This window comes from Quercus lobata, chromosome 1 (assembly GCF_001633185.2).
Source record: "Quercus lobata isolate SW786 chromosome 1, ValleyOak3.0 Primary Assembly, whole genome shotgun sequence".
In the NCBI taxonomy this organism is placed as follows: Eukaryota; Viridiplantae; Streptophyta; class Magnoliopsida; order Fagales; family Fagaceae; genus Quercus; species Quercus lobata.
The window spans coordinates 62077-77980 of record NC_044904.1 but is presented as its reverse complement, the minus strand read 5'-3'; the positions used below and the strand labels follow the sequence as shown (position 1 = coordinate 77980).

The following is a 15904-nucleotide window of genomic DNA, read 5'->3' as shown; positions in this document are numbered from 1 at the left end:
AAAAATCACAGTTTCAACTTCTATGTTGGAAGAAAAAGAAAGAAAAAAAAATATTTAGAGAACTTTAATGGAACTTAAGAACAAATGAATTCAAACCCAGGCTTATATTTGAAACCCCAATTTCAAATCCAGACATAAATTTCAGGACTTTTCAAACCCAGAAAAATTAAACTCAAATAAACCACTCCATAGATCTCAATCCTGAGACCCACGACGAGCTGCTACCCACGGTCCCATGAACCCAGGTCCATCCACAACACCACGACCCCACATTGATGTCCACCGTGACAACCCAAAATCTCAAATCGACCACCACCAAAACCCAAATTGCAACCTACACGTCACGCTCCTCAAAACCCAGACCCAAATTAGTCATGCTCCTCTTCCACAAATCAAAACCCAAACCCATAGATTGGCTTCGATGGCAACGGATCGGAGATGTTAGAGGTGGGTATGGCTTCACTGGCGTGAGGGAGATTTTTACCTTGATGGATCGGGTACATGCAGAGCTCGAAGTGGGCAGAGGTGAGAGAAGAGACGAAAAGGGAGAAAACTCACTAGACTGGCATTGTAGTGTGGGTGGACGTCGGACCTTCAAAGGAGTGTGGGGTGGAGCCGCGTCTATTTGTCCTCGGTGCGTGGGGGTAGAGCTGAGATGAGCTTAAGGATGAGTTTCGAGGTGTGTGTGAGGAGTGACCAATCCGAAAATCTATTGAAGGTAAAATAGAAAGGGAAATTCATTTACGGCATAGGAAGCTTATTTTACAGTCAAACTGATTTCTATTTTTAGTTTGACTATATTTTCAACTGGTACCAAACACACACTTGAGTGTAAAACACTTTCAGATTTTAGTTTACATGCAAAACAAACGCAACTTTAATGATGATTCTCGGACTAATCAATCAAGTGGATGCCATTGTAGCATCTAAGATCTCAGGCGGGTGAGCAAGTGTGAGAGAGTGCGTGGGAGAGGAATGTTCTGATTTCTTGTTTGATTTTCTGATGAAACTTGTTAGAGTAACGGAAAAATTAGAGGTGGGTTACAAAGCATAAACAAAATGAACCACGAATGGGTAAAGTGTCAAAAATGAAATCACAAGTGGGTAAGTTAAATTCAGACTAAACCATAGGTGGGTAATATGTAATTATCCCTTATTTTTTTCCTAGGTAAGGGTGGTCCTGTGACCACCCTGTACTCTATGTAGAGCTGCCCCTACTCTCTCTCTCTCTCTCTCCTCATTTCAATCTTTTTTATTACCATTTCAGATTATCTCTCACTTTATTATTCTCATATCAATATCCTCAATTCCCACTTTATCTTTTATCAATCTTTTTTTTTTTTTTTTTTTTTTTTTTTTTTTTTCTCTTTGTTAATAAAAAGAAATTGTAATGTTTCATGTATTTGTGTGTTTTTTTTCTTCGTGGCATTGATATATTCAATTTATCTCTTTATTAAATTCGGGGAAATTGCATTTTACCCACTTGTGGTTTGACCCATTTTAAAAGTGTCCACCCATGATTTAAAAGTTATCACTTAACCCACTTGAGATGACCTCCGTTAGACACCCCTTACCCATTTCTTCCATTTCCATTAAAAAATCTCCTTTATTATATAAGTCACAATAGAAATAGAATTAGAAGCAACATATTGAAGAACAACTTCTCTCTCGCCATCTTAAAAATCAAATCTTCAAACCCAAATCCCATGTTGTGACCTGAATCTTGTTCAATCAACACAATAATTGGTTCCCTCTTGATGTATATACTACCAACAAAAAGGAACCCAGACAACAAGGGAAAACAAAAAGGAACCCATTTGTTTTTTTTTTTTTTTTGGGAAAGGAACCCAGAAGATTCTCCATCTTCTTTTTAAGCCATAAATAGAACAAAAATGCCAAATCCTAACAACTCACAATAGGAAAAACCATCACACTCACAAATCCATTAAACCCACAAAATTTGAACCTGCCAACCATAAGGAAAATTTTAATCAGCCCAGAAAATTTAAACTCACAAATCCATTAACCCGAGAAAATTTGAATCCACCACTCTCTGCTAATTCGATCTTAGCTGATCTAGACAATCAAGTTGCTCTGCTGCTCAGCCGATCTCATGATTTCGTTTTTCTTGCTTCTTTGTTTTTGCTTCTCGATATGGGGTTTTGGGTGGTGGTGGTGGTAGGTTGGTGAGGCTATGATTTGATGATTCAGTGAGTTGGCTGTAGTGTTGGATATGTTAGATTGTTGGGTTTTTTTTGTTTGTTTGTTTGTTTTTTTTTTTTTTTTTTTTTTTTTTTTGCAGATTTTTTTTGTTGGCTTTTTCTTGTTTCTTTGTTTTTGCATCCTGGTCTGGGGTTTTGGGTGGTGGCTAATGGTGGTGGTGGTGTTGGAAGTGGTAGTTTGGTAAAACTATGATATGATGGTTCAGTGAGTTGGTTGTGGTGTTGGATTTGCTAAATTGCTGGGTTTTTTTTTTTTTTTTTTTTTTTTTTTTGTGTGCAGATTTTTCTTTTACTTGCAAATCTGGTTTTTTTTTTTAGAGAACCCAGCAAAAGAGAAAGGGTTAGAATTTTAGAGAGAGGGTTTTTTTTTCCTTTGTCTACCCTCTTTCGTAAAACTTTGTGCTAATTATGTATATTAAAAATGATGAAACAAATTTTATCTTAACTTGTTTTTTGATTTTTTTCTTTTATGTTTTATGTGAAGAAGAAGAAGAAGGAGAGAAAAGAGGAGAAAGACAAAAAATATAATGAAAAAGACACATTTACCCTTATTTTTAACGGTGAAAAGGGAGAGGTGGGTTACAGAGGTCTAATGGAGGGCACCTCAAGTGGGTTAAGTGACACTTTTTAAAACACAAGTGGATTAGTTAAAATCGGCCAAATCACAGGTGGGTTAATTGCAATTTCCCCATTAAATTTTGTATAATTTAAGTTCCTTAGTGGCCAACCTAAAAATAATTCATAGAGCTGCCATTGAGAATAATCCTTAACAGGAATAACAATACACTAAAAACATGATGTATAAAGAGGTATTCAACAATTTCCTAAAAGCATGGGACATAAATAGATATTTAATAATTTTCTTCTTATTAGTGTAGATACAATAGAATTTCAACTTATAGCATATTGTTCATTATCATCCGTCTAAGACATCAATCAATCATGTTTTGCTAGTATTTATAGTAAAGTGATTTGTCTAGTGTTTTTTAATAAAAGAAAAGTTAATAGATGTTCTATGGGAATTAGTTTAGGAAATATTTTTTTTATTAAAAAAGAAAATTTCGACAAATTTTTATATTTTCTATAAAAAAGTATTACAAATTTTCTTAAAATTGTCAATTAACAAATATTTAAGAGCACCCAATAAAAAGACAAATTTTATTTATTTATTTATACTATTAATAACAGAATTCATTGTTTGGGGTTCAACATTTTGCGTACTAAAATAGTTTCACACAAATTTTTAAACTCTCTAAAATACTAATATCTTCTAGCTAAATAATTTTAAATTAAAAAACACAAACCGATTAAAAAGAGTAATTTACTTTTCCTAAATTTTAGGCTTTTTCCTTTATTTTTTCCATTTAGCTAAAACTTAGGATACTTTCACTATTTCATTTTAAAACATTATTCCATGTTGGCACATTGCCTTACTTCTTTCTTAAAAAAAAAAAAGAAAAAAAAAAGAAACAGTTATTTATATATCACTTTGTCGGGGACGTTTTTGCGACAAAGGGCCGAAAATGCGAAAACGGTCGAAAATATGAAAATGGCCCAAATCTCCCCTTGGGTTCTTTAGAAGTGTTTATGATGGAGAATCAAGCCCAAAATTCACAATGTATAGAAAACAAAGGCTAATGGTGCTTTGACAAGAGAGAATCAAAATGTTAATAATGAAAGTGTAGAAAAAGTATAAAAATATAACAGGTCTGAAATTTCGACTCACAGTCACACAGAAGAGGAAATTGAGAGAGGTTGTGAGGAAGAGAGGGAAGGTTCCCTTGTACTCATATTTCTACTCTTAAGGTTCAGAATTGTGAAAATGTTTCCTGGCTCCGTGGATTTTTGTTCTCAAGTTTCAGCTCTATGGGGAAAACATGATTCAACAGGTTTGAAATTTCGACCCACAGTCACCCAGAAAAGGAAATTGAGAGAGGTCCTGAGGAAGAGAGGAAATGTTCCCCAGTACCTATATTTCCACCCCCAAACTCTGGAATTGTGAGATTGTTGACTGGATGAATGGAGTTTTGCTTTGAAGTTTCAGGTTTGTGGGTAAAACGTGGCTGCCCCTCTTTTTGAGCTGAAGAGAGAGTTTTATATAGAGTTTGAGGTGTTGCTAATGACTGGTTTTTGAGTAGTGGAAGAGGCTTTTATCCCTCATGATACTAATTTGGTGTTTTGGCTTGGGTTGCTTTTGTTTAGGGAAGAATTTGGTATGCTTTTACCGTGATTTTGGAAATAAAGTGGGTTTACTCTTAATTGGTTGACTTTGGTCAGAAATTTCAGACCATTGGGAGGCTCAGCTAAGTGAAGGCTAGCAAATGGAGTTAGCCAATAGGAGCCAACTATGTTTAAAGAAAAAAAAAGGTTCAGACAGAAACTTTGGGCCACAGTCACACAGAGCATAAAAGCTGTTTTGGGGTAGAAATTTTGGATTCAAGACCTCCTCCATGAGCCTGAGGTACTACTAGTATCCTTTACTCACTTGGTAGCACGCATGAGCTGAGCTCATGTAAAAGGTCCGAAAGGAAACGACTCATACCCTCAAAACCACACTTTCTCAATTTCCCTATAAGTTGCATGGGTTTGGGTCATGCTCAAAAGAATAAAATATAATATAATACATGAATTAAGCTCACAAGAAAGTAGGACTTGCTTGAATTGGATTTGTACGAAATGTGTCACGAAAATGGGTATCAACACACTTTTAAACATTATAACATTAATCCAAAAAAAAGAAAAAAAGAAGAAGAGATTATTCATCCCCATGACTTTATAAAGATGAATTATCAACTCAAATATCTTTTTCCTAGTGAATTACGAAATAAAAAAAATGATAAACATGTGATGATTAATATATATATTTAAAACAAAAGTCACTAAAATATGTGTGTGTACAGTGTAATTGAATCCAAATGGCCACATCACCCTCACCCACGGTCCACGGATGAGTTTAGTGAGTGAGTCCGAGTTGGGAAGTCGCAGAGGAACACAAAATCAAAAAAAGAAAAAGAGTTGAACCGAACGCATCTTCAACTAAAATCAAAACACTCTCTCTCAAGTTTGATATCATTATCAATGACAGCTCCGTGCCCCTTTTGTGATGTAACGGTTCCGTGGGCAGAACTGGAAAGGTATTGTTTTTGTTTTTGAGAGACAAACGCAAACGCATATTGAGATATTTTTTGTTATTGTTGTTGTAGTTTTCCGTTAATTAGTTTGGTTAATGCATTGGAAGTAGGCATGCTAACAGTCACTTTGAATTGGAAGATGAGCAGCAAAAGCAAAAAAGACTCGCTACGGACAGGGACTTGGCCCAGCAGATTGCTCTTGCCCCTTCTTCACCTCATTCTCACTCTGTAAGTCTTTTTTTCCCCCGTTCCGCATACAAAAAACCCATGACTACAACTCTCACCTTCTTACACTACTTTTCTTTATTCAACTCTATAGATCATAGATCTGTTGCCAAATGCCCACTGCAAAAACATATCAATTTTTGGTTGTATCCATACAATTGTGTTAAACTCTCTAAAATACTCATATCTTCTAGCTAAATAATTTTAAATTAAAAAACACAAACCGATTAAAAAGAGTAATTTACTATTCCTAAATTTTAGGCTTTTTCCTTTATTTTTTCCATTTAGCTAAAACTTAGGATACTTTCACTATTTCATTTTAAAACATTATTCCATGTTGGCACATTGCCTTACTTCTTTCTTAAAAAAAAAAAAGAAAAAAAAAAGAAACAGTTATTTATATATCACTTTGTCGAGGACGTTTTTGCGACAAAGGGCTGAAAATGCGAAAGCGGTCGAAAATATGAAAATGGCCCAAATCTCCCCTTGGGTTCTTTAGAAGTGTTTATGATGGAGAATCAAGCCCAAAATTCACAATATATAGAAAACAAAGGCTAATGGTGCTTTGACAAGAGAGAATCAAAATGTTAATAATGAGAGTGCAGAAAAAGTATAAAAATATAATAGGTCTGAAATTTCGACTCACAGTCACACAGAAGAGGAAATTGAGGGATGTTGTGAGGAAGAGAGGGAAGGTTCCCTTGTACTCATATTTCCACTCTTAAGGTTCAGAATTGTGAAAATGTTTCCTGGCTCCGTGGATTTTTGTTCTCAAGTTTCAGCTCTATGGGGAAAACGTGATTCAACAGGTTTGAAATTTCGACCCACAGTCACCCGGAAAAGGAAATTGAGGGAGGTCCTGAGAAAGAGAGGAAAGGTTCCCCTGTACCTATATTTCCACCCCCAAGCTCTGGAATTGTGAGATTGTTGACTGGATGAATGGAGTTTTGCTTTGAAGTTTCAGGTTTGTGGGTAAAACGTGGCTGCCCCTCTTTTTGAGCTGAAGAGAGAGTTTTATATAGAGTTTGGGGTGTTGCTAATGACTGGTTTTTGAGTAGTGGAAGAGGTTTTTATCCCTCATGATACTAATTTGGTGTTTTGGCTTGGGTTGCTTTTGTTTAGGGAAGAATTTGGTATGCTTTTAGCGTGATTTTGGAAATAAAGTGGGTTTACTCTTAATTGGTTGACTTTGGTCAGAAATTTCAGACCATTGGGAGGCTCAGCTAAGTGAGGGCTAGCAAATGGAGTTAGCCAATAGGAGCCAACTATGTTTAAAGAAAAAAAAAGGTTCAGACAGAAACTTTGGGCCACAGTCACACAGAGCATAAAAGCTGTTTTGGGGTAGAAATTTTGGATTCAAGACCTCCTCCATGAGCCTGAGGTACTACTAGTATCCTTTACCCACTTGGTAGCACGCATGAGCTGGGTTCATGTAAAAGGTCCGAAAGGAACCGACCCATACCCTCAAAATCACACTTTCTCAATTTCCCCATAAGTTGCATGGGCTTGGGCCATGCTCAAAAGAATAAAATATAATATAATACATGAATTAAGCTTACAAGAAAGTAGGACTTGCCTGAATTGGATTTGTACGAAATGTGTCACGAAAATGGGTATCAACACACTTTTAAACATTATAACATTAATCCAAAAAAAAGAAAAAAAGAAGAAGAGATTATTCACATGGTTGTGAAATCCGGACCGAACCGTACGGTCCGACCGGAATAACTGAAAACCGTTCATCAATGCGGGTTTTTAACTCTCAAGAACCGGCCTATACAAGAAAAGCAGTAAACCGTGCAAACCGCGGTCAAACCTCCCGGGTTTGAAAACCGTTGACGGTTCTTGCGGTTCAGATCTGAATTTTTTTTTTGGAACTTACCACTATTGTTGATGCTTCAAACCGCCATGTGATGCTGTTAGACCTTTAGATCGCATCGCCTCTCTTCTTCTTTTCTGTCTCACTCACGCTTTCATTCTAATTTTTCTACGTTTTTTTGCCATTTTGCCATTTCTGTTTCTGTGTCTGGACTTTCAGCAAAAAAAAGAGTTTCTGCATCTGGACTGAGAACGATGGAGATGGTGAAGTAATAATACTTGGCTGTCATCTACTCACTGACCAACTACTTTATCCTTGGGCTCTGTTTTCTATTAAGGCCATTATTTAATGAGTGGCTATTATTTAATGAGTACACTTCTAGCTTTTTCTTTTTAAGTCCTTTATCTCTTTTGTTTTTTAACTTTAAATTTCATTGAAAAGTATACAGTTCAAATAGGCTTGATTTAATTTGTGCCTAAGGCATGGGCTTAATTTAGACGTAGATTTCATAAATATATATATATATATAATTTATTTTTATATCTTATCAAAAAAATTATTTTTATAAAATTACGTTTTTGGTACTTAAATATTTTCTTATTTTAGTCAAATTTTCTATTATTTCTAATTTACAATATTTATTTATTTATTAAATAATTATTAAATTAATTATGACGTCATCACGGTTCGATCCCGGTTCGACCTCAAAAACCTTAAACCTCTTCCTTTTACGATTTAATGAACGGTCCGAGTCTGAAAACCTTGATTATTCATCCCCATGACTTTATAAAGATGAATTATCAACTCAAATATCTTTTTCCTAGTGAATTACGAAATAAAAAAAATGATAAACATGTGATGATTAATATATATATTTAAAACAAAAGTCACTAAAATATGTGTGTACAGTGTAATTGAATCCAAATGGCCACATCACCCTCACCCACGGTCCACGGATGAGTTTAGTGAGTGAGTCCGAGTTGGGAAGTCGCAGAGGAACACAAAATCAAAAAAAGAAAAAGAAAAAGAAAAAGAGTTGAACCGAACGCATCTTCAACTAAAATCAAAACACTCTCTCTCAAGTTTGATATCATTATCAATGACAGCTCCGTGCCCCTTTTGTGATGTAACGGTTCCGTGGGCAGAACTGGAAAGGTATTGTTTTTGTTTTTGAGAGACAAACGCAAACGCAAACGCATATTGAGATTTTTTTTTGTTATTGTTGTTGTAGTTTTCCGTTAATTAGTTTGGTTAATGCATTGGCAGCAGGCATGCTAACAGTCACTTTGAATTGGAAGATGAGCAGCAAAAGCAAAAAAGACTCGCTACGGACAGGGACTTGGCCCAGCAGATTGCTCTTGCCCCTTCTTCACCTCATTCTCACTCTGTAAGTCTTTTTTTTCCCCGTTCCGCATACAAAAAACCCATGACTACAACTCTCACCTTCTTACACTACTTTTCTTTATTCAACTCTATAGATCATAGATCTGTTGCCAAATGCCCACTGCAAAAACATATCAATTTTTGGTTGTATCCATACAATTGTGTTAGACTTGACTCTGATTCACAATCGTCTCACAGATGCTCAGGTTTTCATTTGCTCAAAGAAGATGAATTAGACCCTATATCTTTTCTTTTGCACCCTCACTAATTTTTTTTTTATGACCCTATATCTTTTCTTCAAAATGAACACTAATTTGATTAGATTGGATTCTGAATGAGAAAGATATGGTCATTCCAAGTTAGCATAACTTGTTTCCAAGAGTTTTCTTGACCCTCTCTTGAGTGAATTTACAGAAATTTAATTGTTTCTTTTATGATGAAATTTCCTACCGGTTGCTTATCTCAAGAGTGGTTTTTCTTTTGAATACTTTCGATTGTGGTGATTATTATTGGGGCTGTGATATCTATTAAATTATTAACTCTGAGCGTAAACAACAATTAATCTGTTAATTAGAACGTTGAGGTCAATTTAGATTTTTCAATTGGTATCAGAGCATAGGTTCACACAGATAGTAATTAGTTTTTGAGTGTGATACTTTGAGCTTCTTGTCGATAAATAACTCCTAGTCCCTAGTGTTTCCCCTAATTTTGATGGAAACTACTTAGATTTTACACCTTCTATAAGGAGTTATGATGAGTTTAATGTGGGTGCACACAAGATCATGGAGGATGGACTTGAAGTATCCTATAATAAGTTTTTTAAGAAATGCACAAAATTGAAGAAAATATAATGAGGTTGAGAATAAGGAGGAGGTATTAGTAGTTTAACTATATATATATTCTCTACTTTTAAGGTTGATTTGAGTTCACAAGACAATTTAACATTTGGAAGTACTTTGCATGCTTGAATTTTTATATCTTAATATGTCTAATGCGTTGTCCAGGATAATTATGTCCAAAACTGCCTACATTCACATGTACATGGGTCACATGGTGTTGAGTGTGCGTATAATGATGTAGAAACTATTTATATTTGTTGTGAACTCTCATTGTTTTCAGAGTCTTTTTTTTTTTTTTACCTTAATCATTTCAATGAGTGTTTTTAAAATCAAATAATCTTCTTCATAGGGAAAAAAAACTCTTTTAAAAATTCCAATGGAGCTTTATATTTAAACAATTTTCCTTATTGGAACAATGATAGGAAAGATTGAACACAATGTTTGATATTGTAATTAATTAGGATCATTTGAATTGAATAGTTTTATTTTTTGGTTGAACCTATTCTTTTTATGCATGTATATACTCCTACTTTCTTGCATTGCCTGTTCATATGATTAATTGTTCACTTCCATTCACCCTTTGTTAACTTGTGACATTAAGGGGGAGAGAGTTGAAGTTTCACATCGAGGGAAGAGTAATTACTATTTTTTACTTTGTAAGTTCTCTATGGACAATACCACTCTTGGTACGTTTGTTCATGTTATTTTGCAAATTTGTTCATCATATACCATAAAAGACTGTGAAGATCAACTTTTTTGCGAGTCTAGATTTAGGGATTTTGAGAAAAATTCACCATAACTCGTGTAACAGGAGCATTCCATTTGATAGGGTCATTTTTATATAATTGAGTTGTATTCTAATGTTTTTTCATGAAATTATCAAAGGGGAAGATTGTTAAGGTTCATAGACGTGTTGGTAAATCCTAGTGCCAAAACATTTCAAATTTGGGTTGTATCAATTGAATTGTGTTAGGGTTTTGACTCTTGAGTTTGGTTCATAACTTGTTCAAAGACAATGAGTTGATGATCTTTTGCTCATATATTTTACATTGTAACAAATTTGATCTAAACTTTTGAAAAGTAGGCATTCAGGTCTTCAAAATGGACACAAATTTGATCCAATTGTAATCTAATTCATCATTAGGCATTGAATGAAGAATAGCCCAATTGCTGTTTAGTCCATTCCTTTCTTTCTTAACAATTCTTTGGACGGTGACTACCTCGAATTTAGTCAAAACCCATGCAATTCTCGCCCCTTTCCCTACAATTCCCATCTATCCTCATTAGGAACCTCCGGGTTCCTAACAGTTTTTTTCTTCTCTCCCCAGACCCCTCTCTCAAATAATTTATATTTATTTCTATTTATAATTAAAATGGGAACACCTCTCATAGAGTTTATATTTCCTACATGCACATATAAAATGGGAACACCATCATTTGCTTTTCCTCTTTACACTCACCACTTGTCTTGTTTCATTGTTTATCATGCTGCTTAATCTATTGACTTCTTTTGCTCTTATTTATGGTTCTGCAGAATAATCTAGTGATGGATGACATGTCATGTGAGCCGAGCTGTGATGATGCCGTTAGGGGTTGTGGAGAATCACATATTGATGAAAAGATTGCTTGCTTGATTGGTTTGCAGATTAGGAGCCCTTTTTACCAAGTTGAAACTGGTTTGATGGCTTTGTTGAAAAACTGTTTGGAATTAGAAGCAGGAAATTCGACAAGTATTTTGTCAGGTTATGTCGATCATTTTCATAGCATTGAATCTGAGGATGTTGGGTGGGGTTGTGGGTGGCGTAACATTCAAATGCTTAGCTCTCACTTGCTTATGCGAAGACAAGAAGCAAGAGAGGTTTTGTTTGGTGGTTCAGGATTTGTTCCCGATATAGCATCGCTTCAGAGATGGCTTGAGATTGCTTGGGAAAGGGGTTTTGATGCACTTGGCTCTGAACATTTCAATCGCAAAATTTATGGTTCAAGAAATTGGATTGGAGCTACTGAATGTGCTGCTCTATTCCGTTCTTTTGGGCTTCGCGCAAGAATAGTCGATTTTGGTCCAAAAGAACTTGAATCGCTTTGTCTTTCTGTTCCTGGTTCAAGTCTTGGGGCACAGGTATCAAAAATAAATGACAGAGGCAAGAGGAAAGTAGTTCAGGTTTACGGACCGATGGATAAATACATTCTTGGGAGGCATTATGATACTCCCCTAGCAGGTTCCAGAGGGGATGAAAATTCTAGATATTCTAGTATGCAGCTTGGTAATAATTTAGGAGGTGGAAGTGGTGATAATGTTCTGAATAAATGTGCCAGAAAAAACAAGGGTTCGGAAGTTCTTGTTCATTGGGTGTGGAATTACTTTTCTGATGAGAGCTTAAGCAAATCTGGCCACCATCGTGTTGCTGTCAGTGAGAAACCGTAAGTGATAAATTAATTAGTTTCTATAGCCTGAGGATGGAATGTTGATTATCCTGCTCGTGCACGGAAATGCATGTAGGGATTTCATTCACACAACTTACTTATCATAGAAAACGACTCATTTCTGATGGCATTCTGACTTTTCAATTTTTTAAGCAGACCCTTGTATTTCCAACACGATGGACATTCAAGAACAGTTGTTGGAGTTCAAGTTAAACATCAACAGAATGGGACGCAGCAATTCAGTTTCTTAATTTTGGACCCTGCTCATGTAATTTTCTATCTTTGAGCTATCTTAGCAGATTTTGTTGTTGTTGTTGTTGTTTTTTTTTTTTTTTTTTTTTTTTTTGTGCATTATTTATTAAATAATATAACAACATACGGAATTCCTAACTATTTAGGATCTTTATATTGAATATTAGTGACTGATTGAAATACAATAAAAACCAGCCCAATAGACTTGCATTTGAAATTTATTTCCTCTTGATTGAAGAAACACAATCCTTAGGGGCCAAAATTTACTTATCAAAGCTTAGAAAAAAGAAAAGAAAAAAAGAGAGGAACTTCTTGTATACATTACATGGTTTTCACTCTGGTTTGTTCAATGAAGTATTTACTTATTAAAAAAATAAAAATAAAAAGATGTATTTGGAAAAGGATCTTGTTTGCAAGATCTGTTTATTGCCCAGGAAATATTTGGGCTTGCCATTGCACATAAATCAAAATCGATATGGGACTCGATTTTGGAGAAGATGGAATGAAGATTAGCTGGATGGAGAAACTTTAGCCTAATGGTTTTCTTATTGATGATAGTGATGATATTGACCGTGACCTTGATACGGAGCTAGAGCTTCTAACTATGATGAATGCGCTAACTATGGATATGACGAATGCACTAACTATGGATATGTTGCCGGAAATAGACCGATTTTATATCACTCTTCAATTCGAATTAGCAAAAGCAATGTCTCCTTGCATAATATGGATTCCAAACATTTCTCTTTGAGAGCAATTGCGAATGAGCTCTGGCTCAAGTGGTACCTTCTCCCCTTATAAGTGTTAGGTGGAGGGTGAGGTTGTGGGTTCGAAACCCACTAGATGCGTGTGTAACTTATCAATCAAAAAAAAGAATCAATTTGAGAGCACTCTCTCAAGTTTCCCAAGATATTTACTCTCTTTATTTCCCATTCCTATTAGCATTGCAAATTGCTTTGAGAAAATACAAAAGGATTTTCTTTGGGGTGGTTTAGGATGATTTTAAATTCCATTTAATATATATATTCTTTGGACCTGTTGCAGGAACTCAATAATATTTTTTTTCATGTACTTATTTAGCTATTTATATGTATGTTCAATTTAATTTCTGAATGTTCTTGCCATACCTTCTAGAACTTGTAGTATATGCCATTAATGTCATAGTTTTCTCAGTCTTGCATCACGTTATTATAGAGAACAGCAGCTCTAAAAACATCTCTTAAAGAGAATGATGGGTGGCAAAAGCTTATAAAAAGAGGGTTTCACACACTGAAGAAGCCACAATACCAGGTTATATATCTTTAGTAAGCTTTTGTCCTTGGTCTTACTATAATTTAACAGTGGGCATGATATTCTGTTTTTGTTTCAGTTGTGTTACATTGATCCTGGAATTGCCAGTGAGGGGGAGATGGAGCTGCTCAAGAGAATAGATAGTATCTTTCTTGAATTCTAAAGGAATGTGTTCCACTTTTGTGCTTCTTTTAGGTACCATTTATCCATTTCATCATGTTATTAACCTCATTGCATGCCTTTTCTATTTTAATGATGAAAAATATAACAAAGTTATTACTTGAACACCAAAAGAAAATTATAGTTGAATGGCTTATTGTAAATTTGTTCAGCATGTCACTGTAGCAAACTTTTGTTATAGGAGGCATTCATTAATTTTCCGGAAAAATACTCATACACTCCCTGAACTTTGGACTAGTGGCCAAGATACCGTCTAAACCTTTTTATTGGCCAATTTACTTCCTAAACTATATACACCTGCCAAATCAATACTCCAATTAATTTCATGTTAAAACACTAATGGAATAAGAGCACATGAGAAGCATGTGAACTTTAAAAACTAAATATCACACATAGAAAGAAGAGAGAGGAGAGACCTGGGTCTAACTGGCAAAGAGGAGAGAGAGAGAGGCTGTAGAACTAGAGCCACTGTGGAGCGGCATTGAGTTCTTCATCCGGCTGTCGTCTTGCCACCTATATCTTCAGGCTCTGGTTTTTTTTTTTTTTTTTTTTCCTTTCTAATGCAAGTATTGTTCCTTTCTAATGCAAGTACTCTTTGCTATGTGCGAGTTTCTGTTGGGGTTGGGGTTTATTTGCTCCAAGATCCAAATAATCACATATCTTTTCAAGCAATGAATAGGGTGAGTCTACATTTTTCTTTATTTTTTTCTTTGAAGATGAAATTTTAAGAAGTTTAAGTCCATGGAAGTTTTGGCTGTGTAAAATTCTTTCCACTTTTTTTTGGTTTTGTTTTTTAGTTCCTTTGATACTCATGGATTTTTGAGATGATTATCATTAGATATTGATCAAGTGATGTCGATTTAATTAATTTTGTGTTGGGTCTTTAGGATTCCATTTGTAAATTGAGTTCTCAACTTAGGTTCATTATTTGTGCATTCCAACGGTTTGATAAATTGTCCCAATGATTATGTGATATGTTCTTTCCGTTTAATTTGGTGGGGTTGTAGCTGGCAGATCCTGGAGTCTATGCTAAGCCTTTTCTCTAATCTAGTTTGGCTTTAAATGACTTGGTTTTGTATATTTAATCTTGTTGTTATGTAAGCTAGCAATCTTTGTTAGGTTGTCCTTGAAGGACTGTGAGTTTCAAAGTGGCTTTACTCTGCTAGATGTAATGTGTTTGTTCATCAATAAAATAACTGAATAACCAAAACAATTCTTGTAAACATACTCGTTTGTGCCATTTGGATGAACTATATACAAAAATTTCTAGATAGAAAGTGGAAATAGGCAATAGAAGAACCTTATCAAATGAAATTTCTGGATAAAAAGTTACCAAAAGACTGAATTTGTCCAAATGAAGAACCTTGCCTATGTGTATGGCTAAAGGAATAGAATGTTAGAACTGTGAAAACCACTTAATACGCTAGCATACTGGCTTCCCATATATGCGCACACACTCAATAGAACATTAGTTAAGCAAGGTGGAATGAAGATAAGAGAGTAGAGACTATGAAGTTTGCCCTGATATTTTTTACGCCTTTGACTAATGGGTTGTGGTTGATGACGATAAATTGAGATTTGATTAAACCATTTTATTTGGTTATGTAAAATTTTTCAGGTTTGGTAGAAATACAGTAGAGGTTTTAGCTATAATTTAAATGCACAATAGGATAATTTAGTACATCTAATGCTAAGCTTGCTTTATGATTCATTGATGTTTTACATTTGTTTTTCTTCTCTTTTTTTCTTGATTATTTCTTTCAAAAATATTAGAAATGCATGATATAGTTCTTGTGTTGTGTAATTGTTTTCATGTAGATGTCTTGTACAAGTATTGTATTAGGTCGAGAAGATCAAGTATTGCAAGCTCCAACCACAAAAATTGATGGTGCAAGAAATCCCTCAACTCATAGAAGTGTTGCAAGTGGAGGGAACGGGTGGTCCACAACGTCAAGCAATTTTTCTAGTTTAGAATCATGTTTTTTAAACTTTGGTTAAGTGCTCTAATGGTTGTTTATATGCTAATTGGTTTGGTAATGAGGTACTAGTGATTTGTGTGAGATGTTATCATGAGTAGATTATGATCCTCATTTTGTTTTTAATAGAAAAAATTCTGAACCTATGTGCAGTTTATACAAA

General features: G+C 34.9%; 1 protein-coding gene across 11 annotated transcripts in view; it reads left to right on the top strand.

The window, feature by feature from the left end:
- LOC115965322 overlaps positions 1–15904 on the top strand; it is a 19439-nt gene extending 3535 nt beyond the window's left edge. Inside the window, exons 1-8 of one of the 11 annotated variants that reach the window (XM_031084850.1) lie at positions 5266–5356; positions 5493–5581; positions 10221–10305; positions 11154–12040; positions 12200–12311; positions 13490–13585; positions 13665–13780; positions 15584–15904. In XM_031084850.1, coding sequence (XP_030940710.1) covers positions 5493–5581; positions 10221–10305; positions 11154–12040; positions 12200–12311; positions 13490–13585; positions 13665–13748 — 1353 coding nt within the window. In that variant the 5' untranslated portion in view covers positions 5266–5356 and the 3' untranslated portion in view covers positions 13749–13780; positions 15584–15904. Of the gene's footprint in view, positions 1–5223; positions 5357–5463; positions 5582–8328; positions 8553–8666; positions 8785–10220; positions 10306–11153; positions 12041–12199; positions 12312–13468; positions 13586–13664; positions 14446–15583 lie in introns of those variants that run through there. The other 10 variants (XM_031084993.1, XM_031084613.1, XR_004086056.1 and 7 more) reach the window with 10 other exon arrangements.